This window comes from Staurois parvus, unplaced genomic scaffold, assembly GCF_062004578.1.
Source record: "Staurois parvus isolate SC_StPar_1 unplaced genomic scaffold, SC_StPar_1.0 ptg000380l, whole genome shotgun sequence".
Taxonomy (NCBI): Eukaryota; Metazoa; Chordata; class Amphibia; order Anura; family Ranidae; genus Staurois; species Staurois parvus.
The window spans coordinates 2,563,545-2,582,235 of record NW_028318176.1 but is presented as its reverse complement, the minus strand read 5'-3'; the positions used below and the strand labels follow the sequence as shown (position 1 = coordinate 2,582,235).

Sequence of the window (18,691 nt, the reverse complement as noted above, 5' to 3'; positions counted from 1 at the left end):
CCTGTGGGACATTCAGTGGATTGGAGTCCACCTGTGGGACATTCAGCATATTGGAGTCCACCTGTGGGACATTCAGCTGATTGGACTTGATTAGGAAAGGCATACACCTGTCTATAGAAGGTACCACGGGTAACAGTGCATATCAGAGCACAAACCAAGCCATGAAGTCCAAAGAATTGTCCGTAGACCTCCGAGACAGGATTTGGCACAGATCGGGGGAAGGGTACAGAGAGCTTTCTGCAGCATTGAAGGTCCCAATGAGCCCAATGGCCTCCATCATCCATAAATGGAAGAAGTTTGGAACCACCAGGAATCTTCCTAGAGCGGGCCGCCCGGCCAAAATGAGTGATGGAGGGAGAAGGGCCTTAGCCAGAGAGGTAACCAAGCACTCAATGGTCACTCTGAAAGAGCTCCAGCATTTCTCTGTGGAGAGAGGAGAACCTTCCAAAAGAACAACCATCTCTGCAGCACTCCACCAATCAGGCCTGTATGGTAGAGTGGCCAGACGGAAGCCACTCCGCAGTAAAAGGCAAATGGCAGCCGCCTGGAGTTTGCCAAAAGGCACCTGAGGGACTCTCAGACCATGAGAAACAAAACTCTCTGGTCTGCCAAGCGTAATGTCTGGAGGAAACCAGGCACCGCTTACCACCTGGCCAATACCATCCCTACTGTGAAGCATGGCGATGGCAGCATCATGCTGTGGGGATGGAACTGGGAGACTAGTCAGGATGGAAGGAAAGATGAATGCAGCAATGTACAGAGACATCCTTGATGAAAACCTGTCGCAGAGCGCTCTGGACCTTAGACTGGGGTGACGGTTCATCTTCCAACAGGACAACGACCCTCAGCACACAGCCCACATAACAAAGGAGTGGCTACGGGCCGACTCTGGGAATATCCTGGAGTTGCCCAGCCAGGGCCCAGACTTGAACCCGATCAAACATCTCTGGAGAGATCTGAAAATGGCTGTGCACCGACGCTCCCCATCCAACCTGAAGGAGCTGGAGAGGTCCTGCAAAGAAGAACGGGAGAAATTGCCCCAAAATAGATGTCCAGGCTTGTAGAATCATACTCCAAATGACTCGAGGCCGTAATTGGGGCTAAAGGCGGTTCAACTAAGGATGGAGCAAAGGCTGGGAATACTTATGTACATGGGAGGGGGGGGGGGGGCTGGGAGTACTTAAGTACATGGGGGGAGGGGGCTGGGAATACTTATGTACATGGGGGGAAATACTTATGTACATGGGGGGGGGCTGGGAATACTTATCTACATGGTACATGGGGGGGGGGTGCTTATGTACATGGGGGGGGGGCTGGGAATACTTATGTACATGGTACATGAGGGGGAATACTTATGTACATGGGGGGGGCTGGGAACACTTATGTACATGGGGGGGAATACTTATGTACATGGGGGGGGGGGGCTGGGAATACTTATCTACATGGTACATGGGGGGGGGGGGGTGCTTATGTACATGGGGGGGGGCTGGGAATACTTATGTACATGGTACATGAGGGGGAATACTTATGTACATGGGGGGGGCTGGGAACACTTATGTACATGGGGGGGAATACTTATGTACATGGGGGGGCTGGGAACACTTATGTACATGGGGGGGTTGGGAATACTTATGCACATGGAGGGGGGGTTGTTTTTTATATTTAATAAATTGCAAAGATTTCAAGACGAACTCCTTTCCCGTTGTCATTATGGGGTATTGTCTGTAGAATGTGGAGGGAAAAAATTAATTGACTGTATTTTGCTTAAGGTGTTGATTTCCTGTGATATACATCTCCATCTAGTGGCCATAATGCGGTATTTTCCTGATGGAGCTATTTCAGGAGAAAAAAATGCCTTATGGCCACTAGATGAAGCTGAGGATCATAAGGCAAGAAAGGTATAGTGAGGACAGCGTATTGGAGACCTGCACCCAGCGGGACCGGACCGCGGCTACATGGAGGTGGTCACCTGTTTGATAAGCACCTACTCCACTACCTTTGCGAGCTGCCAATTCTGTGGAAATAAAGGATTTGGCTTTACTGCACTTAGATGGCGGTGCTTCTCTCCTCAACACCTGCTGGTCTGGACATGCTCTCTGCATTTGCTATGACAGCCCCAGTAGTAGCCATCTTCAGGGCAAAGGGACCTCTTGAGCCTTTCCATGACCCAGATTGGGAGTTCTAATATGGTGAGACACCACTGGATTCAGGGTTCCTGTGCTGAAAGAGGCCGGTGCCCATCCTTCTGACATCCATGTTATCCCATAATGTATGTATTGGTCCATGTACTGGAGTAGCCAATGCTGCTACAGTGGTAGTCCAGCTCCTCTGGGTCCTGCTCCCCTCGGCAGACTGACCACGAGGGGATGCTTGCTTGGCACCACCATCATTCCCAGAAATACAAGGCATCCTCTAACTGAATGAAGTGGGGATTGTGGTGTCTTTCCCCTTCTTCTCCTCCTCATCCAATCAGGGAACGCCTTGAAAAAAAATCAAGGTGTTCTGTAAAGTGCGGCAGTACCGGGCATGTGACTAGAAAAATGAGAAGCCAACCTCCTGATGCCAGCCCAGCACACCAGTCAGGCACATTGGCATTCTTCTTGGCAAGCATGTAACCCCCTTCCATATTTATACCACCCTGCGAAGCCCTGAGAATTAGGGAGGCGATTTTCTGCTCCTCGCAAGACCTCCTGCTCCCCAGCTCCCTTGTCTCCTCCTCCCATGCTCGTCTCCAGGACTTCTCCAGAGCCTCCCCCATCCTCTGGAACTCTCTACCCCAATCTATCAGACTATTGCCTACTCTGCTCGCTTTTAGGCAATCTCTGAAAACCGATCTCTTCAGGGAAGCCTATCCTGCCCTCAGCTAATAATGGAATCTTCTACTCTTCCTACCAGTCCATCTTCCACAGTTACTACCTTTTGTACCCCCAGCCCCTCCCTCCTAGATTGTAAGCTCCCAGGATCAGGCCCTCCCTCCTAGATTGTAAGCTCCCAGGATCAGCCCCTCCCTCTTAGATTGGAAGCTCCCAGGATCAGCCCCTCCCTCTTAGATTGGAAGCTCCCAGGATCAGGACCCTCCTATCCCTCTTGTATTAAACTATTGTTGCTGTATTGTCTCCCTTTATAATGTAAAGCGCTGAGCAAACTGTTGGCGCCATAAATCCTGTATAATAATTTGATAGGAACCCTCGTAGGAGGCTAATAGGTTGCCACCACATCCTAAAATACATGATTTGGGCATTTTACATTTTTTTGTTACACGGTTCTGTAGAATATCTATATATTCTGTCTGTCCTGCCTTCTCTGCAGTTATGAAAGGGTTACAGAGGATTACAGGCAGTATAACCTTTGATGTCCACACAGTAAAGAGTCGATGATTGATAACCGATGATCTTTTACTGATAACATGTGATCATAATGAGAATGAATGAATGTGCGGATGAATGTGAATAAATGCGGTAAAACTGAAATACAAACAGAATAAACAAACATAAGTACATATCTAACTTCCTAGCTATGTGCATAACATTCCTCAGTATATAGGAGGGGTACTTACAGACTTTGGGGGTCTAATCAAGCCCATATATGAAGAGGGAACAGCATCCCACATGTACTTGCATTGTAGAATTTCTTCAGTCTGAAGAAATGAGGTCACTTCCTCCCAAGTTAGCAAACAGGACGTCCCTAGCCTTAAAGGGACAGACACTGCTGAATGCTAAAGAATGCCTTGTGTAATACAAGGCAGCACACTGTCTATATACACTATATGGCCCCAAGTATTGTCCCCGCCCCCCCATATATACACTATATTGCCACAATTATTGTCCCTGCTCCCCCATATATACACTATATTGCCCCAAGTATTGTCCCCACCCCCCCGTATATACACTATATTGCCCCAAGTATTGTCCCTGCCCCCCGTATATACACTATATTGCCCCAAGTATTGTCCCTATCCCCCCCATATATACACCATATGGCCCCAAGTATTGGGCCACCAGCCTTTCCACGCACATGACCTTTAATGGCCCCCCAGTCTCAGTCCGTAGGGTTCAATATTGAGTTGGCCCCGCCCTTTCCCTGCACATGACCTTTAATGACCTCCCAGTCTTATTCCGTAGGCTTCAATATTGGGTTGGCCCCACCCTTTGCAGCTATAACAGCTTCAACTCTTCTGGGAAGGCCGTCCACAAGGTTTAGGAGGGTGTCTATGGGAAGGTTGGACCATTCTTCCAGAAGCACATTTGTCAGGTCAGGCACTGATGTCGGGGGAGGAGGCCTGGCTCGCAGTCTCCGCTCTAATTCATCCCAAAGGTGTTCTATGGGGTTGAGGTTAGGACTCTGTGCAGGCCAGTCACGTTCCTCCACCCCAAACTGGCTCCTCCATGTCTTTATGGACCTTGCTTTGTGCACTGGTGGGCAGTCATGTTGGAACAGTAAGGGGCCATCGCCAAACTCTTCCCACAAAGTTGGGAGCATGAAATTGTTCAAAATGTCACCTTAAGAGTTCTCTTCACTGGAACTAGGGGGCCAAGCCCAACCCCTGAAAAACAACCCCACACCAAAAGAAAGGAGAGAAGGGAAGACAAGAATGATCTTGTGGTTGGAGGTGGTGATGGTGCAGAGGAGGAATTACGGGAGGAATGATAGATGGGTCTATGGACTGATGGACTTATCACTGGAGTATACTACAGACGTCCTGAGGTCTATGAGAAGGGGGAGAGTCGGCTGTTCCAACAAGGACAAGCTGGGAACACCAAACTACTAAGACAGAAGATGAAGGCGAAAACGACTTACAAAGAATATCATGAGTTTAAGAAAATAAACATTTAAATTTCATTTCTTTCATTCTGATAAAGTGTTCACATATTTACATTTGTAAATATAAAAGGTTACATCTGAAAATGTAATATTTTCCACTTTCAACCACCAGGTGGCACTCTCCAATTAAATAAAGCTGTCTGTGATGGCCAATAACTACTGCACTAAAATAATCAGTCCTGCCATGTAGTCTGATCTCCCCTTTATTATTATTATTATTATTAATATGCAGGATGGCGTCATGACATCACAATATATTATACAGGATGGCGTCATGACGTCACAATATATTATTATACTGGATTTATGGCGCCAACAGTTTGCTCAGCGCTTTACAATATAACGGGAGACAATACAGTTCAATACAAGAGGGATAGGAGGGCCCTGATCCTGGGAGCTTACAATCTAAAAGGGAGGGGCTGGTTGTACAAAAGGTAATAACTGTGGGGAATGGACTGGTAGGAGGAGTAGAAGATTCCATTATTAGCTGAGGGCAGGATAGGCTTCCCTGAAGAGATCGGTTTTCAGAGATCGCCTAAAAGCGAGCAGAGTAGGCGATAGTCAGATAGGTTGGGGTAGACAGTTTCAGAGAATGGGGAAGGCTCTGGAGAAGTCCTGGAGACGAGCATGAGAGGAGGAGACAAGGGAGCTAGAGAGCAGGAGGTCGGGGGAGGAGCGGAGAGGACGGTTTGGGTGATATTTGGAGACAAGATCGGTGATGTAATTTGGGGCGGAGTTATAAATGGCTTTATATGTTATTATTATTATTATACAGTATTTATATAGCGCTAAAAGGTTTGCTCAGCGCTGTACATTATAGTGGGGGACAGTACATGAGACAATACAATACACAAGGGGGTCAAGGGCCCTGCTCTTTCGAGCTTACAATCTAGGAGGGAAGGGATAGTGGTACAGGAGGAAGTGGCTGTGGGGGATGGAGTGGTAGGAGGAGATCGGCTGTTAGGTGAGGGCAGGGTAGGCTTCACTGAAGAGATGTGTTTTCAGGGTGCGCCTAAAGGTGAGGAGGGTAGGTGACAGTCTGATGGATTGGGGTAGTGAGTTCCAGAGAAGGGGGGAAGTCCTGCAGTCGGGCATGGGAGGTGGAGATCAGGGAGCTAGAAAGTAGGAGGTCTTGTGAGGAGCGAAGAATACGGGTAGGGTGGTATTTGGGTATCAGGTCGGTGAGGTAGTTTGGGGCAGCGTTATGAAGGGCTTTGTATGTCTGAGTTAGTAGTTTGAATTTAATGCGTTGGGCAATCGGGAGCCAGTGAAGGGAATGACAGAGGGGGGTGGCAGATGTGGAGCAGTTGGTAAGGTGGATGAGTCTGGCCGCTGAGTTCAGGATAGACTGAAGTGGGGATAATCTGCGACAAGGTAGGCCAGTGAGAAGAGAGTTGCAGTAGTCCAGACGTGAGATAATAAGGGAGTGAACGAGTTGTTTAGTAGTGTCTGGGGTTAGGAACGAATGTATTTTGGAGATGTTGCGGAGCTGGAGCCTGCATGAGTTTGCCAACGATTGGACATGGGGTTAGAAGGACAGGTTTGAGTCTAGAGTGACACATAGGACTTTGGCTTGTGGGGTGGGACTGATGGTGGCATTGTTGGTCATGATAGAGAGGGTGGGGGGAGGGGGGCAAATCAGGAGCTCGGTTTTGGAAAGGAAATGGAGCGACATCCAGTCTGATATGTTATTGTTAATGTTTTGAATTTTATCCGTTGGGCAATGGGAAGCCCTTTTCCATATCTAGCTCCTCTCTCACCATGATGTCCTCCATGGAAGCTTCTGCTGAAGGTCAGGGGAGATCAGCCTACACTGCTAGAGGGACCCAACCAGCAGTGACCCCCACCTCCTTCTCTCTCACCATGATGTCCTCCGTGGAAGATTCTGCTGAAGGTCAGGGGAAATCAGACTACACTGCTAGGAGAGACCCAACCAGCAGTGCCCCCCCCCCCCCCATCCCCCTCTCTCTCCTAGCAGAGGAAGCCAGACACAACTTTGAAGTCTTTAGTGATCTCTGATCTCCTTATAAAGTGTTTCTTCCATGATAAAGATCAGAGGAGCGCTCAGCCACGTGTTTTCTGAGGTGTATATCAAGGTGTGCTTCTTCCCAGTGTGAGATCTCTGATGTACGGCAACATATCCATATAGAAGACATTTCCCGCAGTCAAGACACTAATACACCTCAAGAGTTGTGTGGGTTCTCTGGTGTTTGGTAAGACAAGACTTTTGTGAGTAACATTTCCCACACTTTATGCAGAAATACGGCTTCTCGCCCGTGTGAGATCTTTTATGTCTGAAAAGTTGGGAATTGTCTGTAAAACATTTCCCACACTCAGGGCAGGAAAACGGCTTTTCTCCCGTGTGAGATCTTTGGTGTACAACAAGTTCTGAATTTCTTGCAAAGCTTTTTCCGCACTCTTGACAGGCAAATGGCTTCTCACCCGTGTGCAATTTCTGATGTCTGAAAAGACTGCTCTTCTCTGTAAAACATTTCCCACACTCAGGGCAGAAAAACGGCTTTTCCCCCGTGTGAGTCCTTTGGTGCCTGACAAGTTCTGATTTGTGTGAAAAACATTTCCCGCACTCAGGACAAGAATACGGCTTCTCTCCCATCTGGAATCTGTACTGTGTGATGAGTTTTGATTCATGAAGAAAATATTTTCTGTACTCAGGGCAAGGAAACGTCTCCTCCCCCTGAAACCCGGCCCCATCTCCCACAGTACGAGGGTGCTCGGAGTCAGAGGGATTCCATGGTCCATCCACACTGGGAAGTCCACCATCCATAGTGGAGCTCATTGTCTTTTCTCCAGCACATGGTACCCCGGCCCCTTCCCCCACAGTACGAGGGTGCTCAGAGTCTGAGGCATCCCATGGTCTCTCCACACTGGGAAGTCCACCATCGATAGTCAAGCTCATTGTCTTTTCCCCGGCACATGGAATCCCGGCCCCATCCCTCACAGTACGAGGTTGCTCAGAGTCAGAGGGACTCCATGGTCTCTCCACACTGGGAAGTCCACCATCCATAGTGGAGCTCATTGTCTTTTCTCCGGCACAATCTCCTGGGATGTCCTCATCTTCCATTTTACAACTTGGAGATAAAGTGAGACGATCCTTTGAGGGTTTCTCCATGGCGGGTCCTGGAAAAATAGAAAAAAATCATCAATAGATAGGAGAGGGTTAGTTCACTTCCATCAAGATTCCATCTGGATAAGGGAGATAGGAGGGAACAGATGTTCTCTGTGGATGTCCCAACCAGCTGGGACTCCTCCCCTCTTCAGTCAAAGGGCCTTTGGTCCTCCCAGATCACTTCTACATTTACACCGCCTTGTCAGAGGAGCAGGAACCAATGGGGGCTGGGGGGGGCAGTAACAGAGCAGAGATAAGAGAAGAATATATTCTGGTCACCTGGGCTGATCTCTGTAGGAGTGTCCTCCACTATGACTGTCCTCCTCATTCCAGCCTCCTCCGTATATTGCTGATCATCCCTTACATATGTCTCTTCTACTTCACCCTCAATTTTCATGTTCATCAGATCTTCACCCTAAACCAACAGAATGGCAGAAAATAACATCTGTAACATAGAAGGATTTATGATGTGAGATCACATAGAACATCTCATCTTGTAGAGTCCACACATCGTCTCCACATGTCAGAATGTTCCATCACTTTATATTCCCGACCCTCAACTCCACCTACCTGATGATGGTGAGGGATGGTGTGACCTTCCTGTGTGGAATCCCGGGAATACAGAGGACAGGGATATCTCTCTGGTGGGTTCCCATGACTGGATCCATCTACCTGATGATGGTGAGGGATGGTGTGACCTTCCTGTGTGGAATCCCGGGAATACAGAGGACGGGGACATCTCTCTGGTGGGTTCCCATGACTGGATCCATCTGTAGGAAACACACACACTGACTGAATACATTGTTTCTATGTGTTTATCAGTTGATGGGGGATCTAGGTGGAGCCTCCGTACTGCTCTCTCCTTTCCAATAAAGTCTCCTCTTACCCGGTGATGTGAGGGGCGGCTGATTGTCCATCATGATGTCCTTGTAGAGGTCCTTGTGTACTTCTAAATACTCCCACTCCTCCATGGAGAAATAGACAGTGACACCCTGACACCTTATAGGAACCTGACACACACAATGACACAGTCACCATCCAGACACATCCCTTGTCTGTTACTGGAGAATGTCCCAGAATTCCCGGCACCGCTCACCTCTCCTGTCAGCAGATGGACCATCATGGTGGTCAGTTCCAGGATCTTCTGCTCTTTGTTCCTCTCAGGTATCCAAGAACGAGGGGGAGGCACCATGGTTGGGCTCTGGGTCCTGCTCCATCCTCCTGAGATTGGCTCCCCACTAGACTTCTTCACTACAACATAATCCTACAGATCAGGAGAAAGAGAAACCGATATCAATCATCTGACATCATCTACATGTCTACAAGAAGAACATGGTCTATTGGCCAGACTAGACCAGAGTGATGTCATGTGACCTCTCAGAATCCTCCTCACCTCTCCAATCAGGTCTGTTTTATTAATAGAGATGAGAGTGATGTCATGTGACCTCCCAGAATCCTCCTCACCTCTCCGGTCAGGTCTGCGTTTTATTAATAGAGATGAGAGTGATGTCATGTGACCTCCCAGAATCCTCCTCACCTCTCCGGTCAGGTCTGTGTGATGTCATGTGACCTCCCAGAATCCTCCTCAACTCTCTGGTCAGGTCTGTGTTTTATTAATAGAGATGAGAGTGATGTCATGTGACCTCACAGAATCCTCCTCACCTCTCCGGTCAGCAGGTAGATGATGTCCAGGGTGATGTTTAGCATCCTCTCAGTCATGTGACTCCGGTCCTCCTCCATCCTCATTGATGTGGTCATGTGATCTATGTGGGTTTCTCTGTAGATGAACAGCGAAGAATTATCTGGACTGTAGTCCTTGTGTTCCCCAAACTGGAAGCAGCCTTGTCACAAGAGTCTAAGAATTTGAACCTTTTCTTTGTGGATTCCGGGTCTACTAAAGATCAGATGGTTGGAAAGGCAGAGCTTCTTAGAAGAGCCTAGGATGCTAGTGCCACTTCTGTGGCACCAGTTTTGGTGGTTTTCTGTGGAGCCTAAAAGTCTGGGCTCATCATTTGGATCAAAACCTTTCAAGAGGAGCTTTGGACTAAAAGGTTGAAGACTCTCCAAGTGGTCCTAAGAACACATTCTATTTCGCAGATGCTACTGTTAAATCTAAGAAAGCCGGGGATCTGTCATTTGCAAAGGGAGTAGCGGTGAGTGACCATGGTCTGGTGTGACCGCTAGTCAAGTCAGTAGCTCATTGATTGATGTGGATATACATTACTGGACAACTCAATGGATGTTGGATTTACAATGGGAGGGGGGGGGGGACTGTTTATTTACAACATTTATAAAAAAAGTTTTGAATGAGTAAAAGGGTTAATATGTATTCCCTACTCATTCATTTAGGGGGATATTTGGAGGAAGAGGACGGACGCGACTGTGGATGAAGAGGACGGGCGCGACTGTGGATGAAGAGGACGGGCGCGACTGTGGATGAAGAGGACGGGCGCGACTGTGGATGAAGAGGACGGGCGCGACTGTGGAGAAACAGGACGGGCGCGACTGTGGAGAAACAGGACGGGCGCGACTGTGGAGAAACAAGACGGGCGCGACTGTGGAGAAACAGGACGGGCGCGACTGTGGAGAAACAGGACGGGCGCGACTGTGGAGAAACAGGACGGGCGAGACGGTGGAGGAACAGGACGGGCGAGACGGTGGAGGAACAGGACGGGCGCGACGGTGGAGGAACAGGACGGGCGCGACGGTGGAGGAACAGGACGGGCGCGACGGTGGAGGAACAGGACGGGCGTGACGGTGGAGGAAGAGGACGGGCATGACGGGGGGGTTACTGGGTGTAAATACACTATATATGTGTGTATCATCATCTGCTGGAGATAAAAGACATCACAGAGGACAGACGTGACTATGGAGGAAGAGGACAGACGTGACGACGAAGGAAGACGACGGACGTGACAGTGTAGGAAGAGGGCGGACGTGACGGTGGAAGAGGATGGACGTGACGATGAAGGAAGAGGACGGACGCAAAAACGAAGAAAGAGGACCGGCGTGACGACGGTGGAAGAGGACAGGCGTGACGGTGGAGGAAGAGAGCGGATGTGATGGTGGAGCAAGAGGACGGACATGACGGGGGTTACTGGGTGTAAATAGGAAATCACATCTTATTACCTCCTCTGCTGCCACTTCCAGCAATGTCTCCTCTCTTCTTCCTCCCAACTCACCTAAAACTTCCTATTTATACCTGACATCACTTCCTGTCTGTACCTGACATCACTTCCTGTCTGTCCCTGACATCACTTCCTGTCTTTTATAGAGACTTCCTGTCTGGGTAGAAGTGAGATCCCCACCTTGTGGAGCTCAGAGGAACTGCAGCCCCGAGAACCATCTGGTATGTGACCCCGGCCTTGTGCTGGTTTTGTATGGACTATATGTCCTCATAGAGGAATCACTTCCACTCCCACCAAGGGGGACAGAAATATATGACTGCCTTGTCCAGCCTTTCTCAGCCAGGGTTCCTCCAAAGGGTTCTAGGGGTTCCTCCATAGGGTTCTAGCGGTTCCTCCAAAGGGTTCTAGGGGTTCCTTGAGATTAGATCAGTTCCCGTCTCTCAGTAGGGATGTTCTGTGACCTGAAATTTGTTCCAAAAAGGTGTACAACTGGCTAGCCAGAAACTAGTTATTGTAGCCAGGACTAGGTGGTGGCAGTGGCCACGGAGGAGTCACAGAGAACTTTGAGGTGTAGCAGTAAGGTGCCCATTGCCCCTGAAAAGCAAACCCAGTATGCCTGCCTATACAGTGACAGTGAGAGCCCTTAGAAGGTCCAAGGCACACAATCTGAGATAGCTGCCTTGTCTTCATCTGAGCTCCTGAAGGTGGGGATGGGTTTGGCTGCAGGAGGCACACAGGTTGCGGCTCACCTGAGCAGGCAGCTGCTGGTAACTGAGAGCTGAAATGCATGGAAGAGTCCTTGTAGCTCTGAGAGGCTGGGATCTCAAGTCGGTAGGACACATCGTCCAAATCAGTAGGAGTGCTCATGAGCCACACATAGGCACAGAAAAGGAAAACAGACTAGGAGTGCACAGAAGTTGGCAATGAGGGGGCCCCAAAGGGGATCACACTGGTGTAGAGTAGCAGGTAAACTGGCTGGGGATCCGTGTTTGTTCCAATCCACAAGGTGATAAATCTACACGTTTCCACTAAAACATGGTCAACATAGAGGCAATCCAACAGAAATCCATGGAGAAAGGCTTCAGGTCCGTGTTCTTCTCACTATGATCTCTCCTGTGTAAGGGAACTTCTCATCTGGAGATCCATTATTGTCCTAATCAATTTGTATGGTAAAACATCTACACATTTCCTCCACGACTTGAACAGCACAGAGACAACCCAACAGAAACTCATGGAGAAAGGTTTGAAGTCCATGTTTGGCTCACCATGATCTCACCTGTGTAAGGGAACTTTTTATTTTTGGGTCCATGACTGTTCCAATCTGTAAGGTGACTCATCTACAAATTTCCTTCACAACTTGACCAGCATAGAGACAACGCAACAGAGATACATGGAGAAAGGTTTGCAGTCCATGTTTTGCTCATTATGACCACACTACTTCATATCTGGGGATCTGAACAATCTGTAAAATGCCATCTACACACTTCCTCAACAATTCTGTAAGCACAGAGACAACCCAACACAGATACATGGAGGAAGGCTTGGAGTCCATGTTCTGCTCATCATGACCTCACTACTGTGAGGAACTTCTCATCTGGGGATCCATGACTGTCCCAATCTGTAAGATGGCTCATCTACATGTTTTCCACCAAAACCTCATCAGCATGTAGGCAACCCAACAGAATCCCATGGAGAAAGGCATGGAGTACATGTTCTGCTCACCATCATCTCACCTGTGTGAAGGAACTTCTCATCTGGGGATCCATGACTGGTTTATTCTGTAAGATGGCTCATCTACATGTTTCCACCAAAACATTGTCAGCATGGAGAAAACCCGACAGAATCCCATGGAGAAAGGCTTGGATTACATGTTCTGCTCACCATCATCTCACCTGTGTGAAGGAACTTCTCATCTGGGGATCCATGACTGGTTTAATCTGTAAGATGGCTCATCTACATGTTTCCACCAAAACATCGTCAGCATGGAGAAAACCCAACAGAATCCCATGGACAAAGGCTTGGACAGGTGTGGACTGACAACTCATGGGGCCCCCGGGCAATAGGGGATCATGGGGTCCCTGTTTCCTTGCCCACACTCAAAAAAAGACTATAAAAAGGTATCAGAGGCATTTCATGGGGCCCCTTACTGACCCCGGGCCCTCGGGCAGTGCCCGAGTGCTCAAATGGTCAGTCCGCCCCTGGGTTTGGAGTACATGTTCTGCTCACCATGATCTCACCTGTGTGAAGGAACTTTTCATTTGGGGATCTGTGACTGTTCCAAACTGTAAGGTGGCTCATCTTCCTCCACAACTTGGCCAGCATAGACAACCCAACAAAGACACATGGAGAAAGGCTTGCAAATAAGAACCTTACCAACTCAAGTCATTGGTTGACATACCTTTATTGGACACTCTATACACTATTGGGGTGGATTTACTAAAGAGTGAATCATTGTCAAGGAGCTTGGTTGATGCTGGACCTCAGAGGAGACTCAGGATAGGGATTGCGAGTAAAAGACTCACCATGATAGGAACCGGGACTGGGCAAAAAGGTAGGCAGAAGAGGTGATATCAGGAAAGGGTTTGACTGCTAGTGGCACTGTGGCCAGACCTGTAGGATGTTGTTCCGGGGTCAACCAGCTGGTGTCTATCAGAAGCTCCTACCAATTAGTCATCACCTGATGCTGGGAGAATATTTAGCTCTGCCTGTGCTACTCCCCCTTTCCTGGGTGTTTTGACCTGCATCCTGCCCGTTCCCTCACCCGCCTGCTTGTTCCTGCTCCCGTATTCCCTCCCCCTGTCCTGGCTTGCTCCCTGCTCCTTCTGTTTGATCTTCTATGTATGACCCTGGCTCTGATACGGACTACTCTTCCTGGTCTTACCCTGCCAGCTTGGTTAGTAGGTTTAGTGTAGGTTGTATGATCACCCAAGGCGCTTAACTGGTTTAGGTTGTTGGTGTATGTTTGTTACATTGTTGTGTTGCTGACATTGTTCCTCAATAAACCACATTATTTTATATCATACATCACATACTGGAGCCTGGTGTTCTCTGTGCATGTCCATTCATTCCTGGTCCTGCCGGTGTTACAGGACACCAGCTCTCACTATTCTTGACAGGTGACCACTTTGGGCAATTCAGCAGGAGACAGGTGCAAGAAGGACCTTCAACCTACGTTGCACACTTTGGCCTTTGCACCGTGCACATGGAAGGACCTGATCATGGCACCAGTATGGACTATGATACAGTAATGTATACACAATAAACGCTCTGGCCTCAGTGTGAGGGTGTCTCTGTTTGTCATCGGTCAATACAAAGAGTCCAATGCCCTCCATACAACAATGAGAGCCGGTTGTAGGGTCCTCCTAGGATCTGTATAGTTAGGATGAGGATAGCTGTGTTTCTCTGCTTACCAGAGAGGCTGTTGGGTAAATTCAGTTTGGTATTCTGTTAACAGAGGGCTGTGATTGATTGATTGATTGGTCAGGTCTGCTCATGGTGCCCTTGTGCTGTCGAGTTTGCCTTGAGTTCCACCTGCCTTCAGGAAGCTATAAGAACCTTCCAGAACATGGGTAAGGGCTAGGGAAATGATCAGCATGAATATAAATACAGCCCTGGTCCATTTCAGGGGAGATTGGCTCCATTGCATGCTGGGAGTGGTATTTATGTTCAGTGAGAACATGGGTTCAGCATCTTTCCGGGGAGGGGATTGAACCGCGCCAAGCTGAAGGCAGGCTTGCCTCACCTGGCACATGCTGGCATGCGGGCGACCTGAGAGCCTGAAGTTAGAAAGCATTACCTTGGTTCTTCAGTACGCTGACTGAGGTGAGCCATCTGCCAAAGATCTGTCTGGTATCACTGCAGATAGTCACCTGGAAAGAGGCAACCATTCTGTCCTTGGGCATTGTGAGTACAGACACTGAGAGAACTTGGGGCCTCTGTGTGCTTTGCTACCCCTCTGGTGCTTGATCGTCAGCATGGGTCTGAGAAAAGGGAACTCTGGCTGGTGTTCTGAAGAGCTTGTCCAAGTGTTGCTACTGCCAAGGACTTTGCTCACCTATGTCACCTTTGGGCTGCGCACTTGCTGCCATGCGAGCCTCAGGTGGGCGACCTGAGAGCCTGAAGTCAGAGAGAGTGGCCCTGGTTCTACATTATGCTGACTGAGGGGAGCCATCTGCCAAAGATCTGTCTGGTATTGTCAGGGCAGGGCTGTGGAATGGACAGGTAGGCCTAGTGGCAGGGTAACGCACTGGCTGACGACAACCACCACCAACACACCGAAGTCCCTCAGGGCGCGGAGTCTAAGTCCCAGGCTGCCCTTCACCAGGGCCCCTGATGGTGGGGATGGACTTGACACAGCCAGGAACCAGGTCGCGGCCCCCGAGACACCCCGGCTGCGGTAATGGCCGCCGCCAATGGCGTGTAGCTGGTAAGAATGACAATAGCGTAGTCAGGCAGGCCGGCTCGACAACAACGGGACAAAACGGTACAGAACAGTAGACAGAGAATCACAGGTCACAGGCCAGGTTCAGCAACGGAAGGTCAGATCGAAGGAAAACACAGAGAATGGTCTTAGTCACAAGCCGAGTCAGATACCAGAAGATTCACGAGAGTATACACAGAGCTGTAGCAAGACAAAGACACAAGACACAAGTGCAAAGAGCATGTGCGGATCACAGTCTTATATGTACTCAGCCACACCCCTCTGGGGGATGGACCTCAGAGACCCGAAGGCATAAAAGATTCCCACCATGCTCAGCAGAAATCCAAGATGAATGCCAGCACATGGAGTAACATAACCTCTGGGAAAAGGTAGAACCTTGACAGTACCTCCTCCTCAAGGGCCCCTCCCCCTCCGCGGCTCAACAAAAGGTTTCTGAGGAAAGCGGGTATGAAAAGCGCGGAGGAGGGCAGGAGCATGGACATCCGTGGAAGGAACCCAGGAACACTCCTCGGGACCATAACCGCGCCAATGAACCAGGAACTGTAATCGACCGCGCACCAATCGAGAGTCCAGGATCCGGCTCACCTCATACTCCTCATGACCATCAACCCGGATGGGACGGGGCCGAGGCAGAGAGGTAGTGAAGCGATTGCAGATCAGAGGTTTCAACAGTGATACATGAAAGATATTGGAGATCCGCATCCCAGGCGGAAGGGCAAGGGCATAGGCCACCGGATTCACCTTGCGGAGAATGCGAAAAGGACCGACAAAACGGGGAGCTAGTTTGGGTGTGGGCACCCGAAGATTGAGGTTATGAGTAGACAACCACACCCGATCTCCGACCTGGTATGAAGGAGCGGGCAACCGTCTGCGATCAGCCTGGAACTTCTGACGCTGGGCTGAGTCCCTCAAGGCCCTCTGGATCTGCCCCCATGAAGAACGCAGGGCAGCAAGATGGTTCTCCACAGCCGGAATGTCCTGTGGTGAGAACCTCTCGTAATACCGCGGGTTGGTACCCATAGTTGGCCATGAAGGGAGACATCCCGGAGGAGGAGTTGACCGCCGAGTTCCTGGCAAACTCTGCCCAAGGCAGGAGATCGGCCCAATCGTCCTGATGGTCCGAGATATAACACCGAAGGAATTGTTCTAAGGCCTGATTGGAACGCTCCGCAGCACCATTGGACTGCGGGTAGTAGGCTGAAGAAAAGGAGAGACTAATACCCAACTGGGAGCAGAAGGCGCGCCAGAATCTGGACACGAACTGACTCCCGCGGTCCGAGACAATCACCTTGGGCAACCCATGCAGGCGAAAAATCTCCCTGGAAAAGACCGTGGCCAGTTCTTGCGCTGTTGGTAATTTCCTGAGTGGAATACAATGGCACATTTTGGAAAAATGATCGACGACCATGAGAATGACCGTATGACCCCGAGACACAGGGAGGTCTACAATAAAGTCCATGCCCAGGTGTGACCAAGGATGCTCCCCATTGGGAATGGGTTGCAGAAGACCCATTGGAAGATGCCGTGGAGATTTATTCTGGGCACAGATCGAACATGCCGCTACATAAGAGGCAATGTCGGCACGGAGAGTTGGCCACCAGAACAACCGACAGACGACCCAAGACAACTGGTTCCTCCCCGGATGCCCGGCAGTTTTGGAGTTATGGTAGGTACGCAGCAGACGGGTGCGCAACCCCTCGGGTACAAAACATCTACCCTCCGGTCTCTTGGGAGGAGCGCCAGTTTGAGCCGCCAAAATCTGCTCCCCAAGGGGAGAAGTCAGACTGGTGCGAATGGCAGCCAGGATCTGATCCGGAGGTATGACCGAGGTTGGCTCAGAGTCCTCCCTGGACAACTCAGAGTATTGCCACGATAATGCATCAGCCCTGACATTCTTGGAACCAGGCAAATAGGAGACCACATAGTGGAACTGCAACAAGAACAAGGCCCATCTGGCCTGACGGGGTGTCAATCTTTTGGCCTCCGAAAGATAAGTCAGGTTCTTATGATCGGTAAGAATGAGGACCGGAACCGCGGAGCCCTCGAGCAGGTGCCTCCATTCCTTGAGAGCCAGAATGATTGCCAACAACTCCTTATCTCCAATCTGGTAGTTGCACTCTGCAGAGGAAAGCTTCCTGGAGTAGAACCCACAGGGAAGTAGGGGTCCATCGGGCGACCGACGTTGAGACAGGAGAGCGCCTATTCCCGTCTCGGATGCATCAACCTCAAGGACGAAGGGCAATCCAGGATTGGGATGAGACAGTATCGGAGCCGAAGCAAAGGCGGATTTCAGAGCCTCGAAAGCTACGATGGCCTCGGATGGCCACTCGTGAGGATTACTGCCCTTCTTGGTTAGGTCTGAGAGAGGCTTTGCCAGTGTGGAGAGGTTCCTGATGAACTTCCGATAGTAGTTGGCGAAACCCAAAAAGCGATGAATGGGCCGAAGACCATTGGGACGAGGCCACTGCAGAACCGCCGCAACCTTCTGAGGGTCCATGGAGAATCCCTCCGCAGAAATGATGTAGCCCAAAAAGGCAACTTGGGATCGATGGAATTCGCACTTCTCAAGTTTACAAAAAAGTTTGTTCTCACGTAATCGTTGCAGCACCTGCATCCTGGATATGGGACTCCATGGAGGCAGAGTAAACCAGGATGTCATCCAAGTAAACTACAACGCACTGCTGCAACAAGTCACGAAGGACATCATTTATGAATTCCTGAAAAACTGCGGGCGCGTTACACAACCCGAAGGGCATCACCAGGTATTCGTAGTGACCGGTTCTGGTGTTAAACGCGGTCTTCCACTCATCCCCGTTTGATCCGTACGAGGTTGTACACCGCCCTGAGGTCAAGTTTGGTAAAGACTGTTGCCCCCTTAAGGCAGTCGAACAACTCAGTAATCAAGGGAATCGGGTAGGCATTCTTAGTGGTGATTCGATTGAGACCCCTATAATCGATACAAGGCCTCAATTCACCACCCTTCTTCTTTACAAAGAAAAAGCCCGCTCCTGCTGGGGAAGTAGACTTACGAATGTGCCCCCGGGAAAGCGCATCCGCAACGTACTCCTCCATGGCCTTATTCTCCGCAACCGAGAGAGGATACACCCTGCCACGTGGAGGAGTGGCACCGGGTTGCAAGGATATGGCGCAGTCGTAAGGACGATGAGCAGGTAA

General features: G+C 49.8%; 2 protein-coding genes and 1 long non-coding RNA gene across 3 annotated transcripts in view; all 3 read right to left on the bottom strand.

Moving 5' to 3' along the window:
• Positions 1-18,691, bottom strand: part of LOC149456016 (uncharacterized) — a 66,621-nt gene that overhangs the window by 25,596 nt on the left and 22,334 nt on the right. Inside the window, 3 exon segments of the mRNA XM_089685659.1 lie at positions 7,202-7,321; positions 7,541-7,826; positions 13,599-13,686. Coding sequence (XP_089541785.1) covers positions 7,202-7,321; positions 7,541-7,826; positions 13,599-13,686 — 494 coding nt within the window.
• Positions 3,378-3,867, bottom strand: LOC149456018 (uncharacterized). Its single transcript, XR_016313977.1, has 2 exons — positions 3,557-3,867; positions 3,378-3,464 (listed from the first exon to the last, which is right to left on the bottom strand). It is a non-coding gene; the product is annotated as an uncharacterized LOC149456018 (long non-coding RNA).
• Positions 8,744-11,759, bottom strand: LOC149456017 (gastrula zinc finger protein XlCGF53.1-like). The gene is made up of 2 exons (XM_089685633.1): positions 9,611-11,759; positions 8,744-9,212 (listed from the first exon to the last, which is right to left on the bottom strand). Exons 1-2 carry the CDS (start codon positions 9,704-9,706, stop codon positions 8,949-8,951), a joined length of 360 nt encoding a protein of 119 aa, XP_089541759.1. The 5' UTR covers positions 9,707-11,759; the 3' UTR covers positions 8,744-8,948.

Bases quoted from the DNA above. Each gene is read 5' to 3' on its own strand.
- LOC149456017 (XM_089685633.1), bottom strand. From the start codon at position 9,706: ATGACCACATCAATGAGGATGGAGGAGGACCGGAGTCACATGACTGAG. The intron at 9,213-9,610 runs GTGAGGAGGATT...CCTGATCTGTAG, and splicing joins TCTACCTGCTGACCGGAGAG to GATTATGTTGTAGTGAAGAA.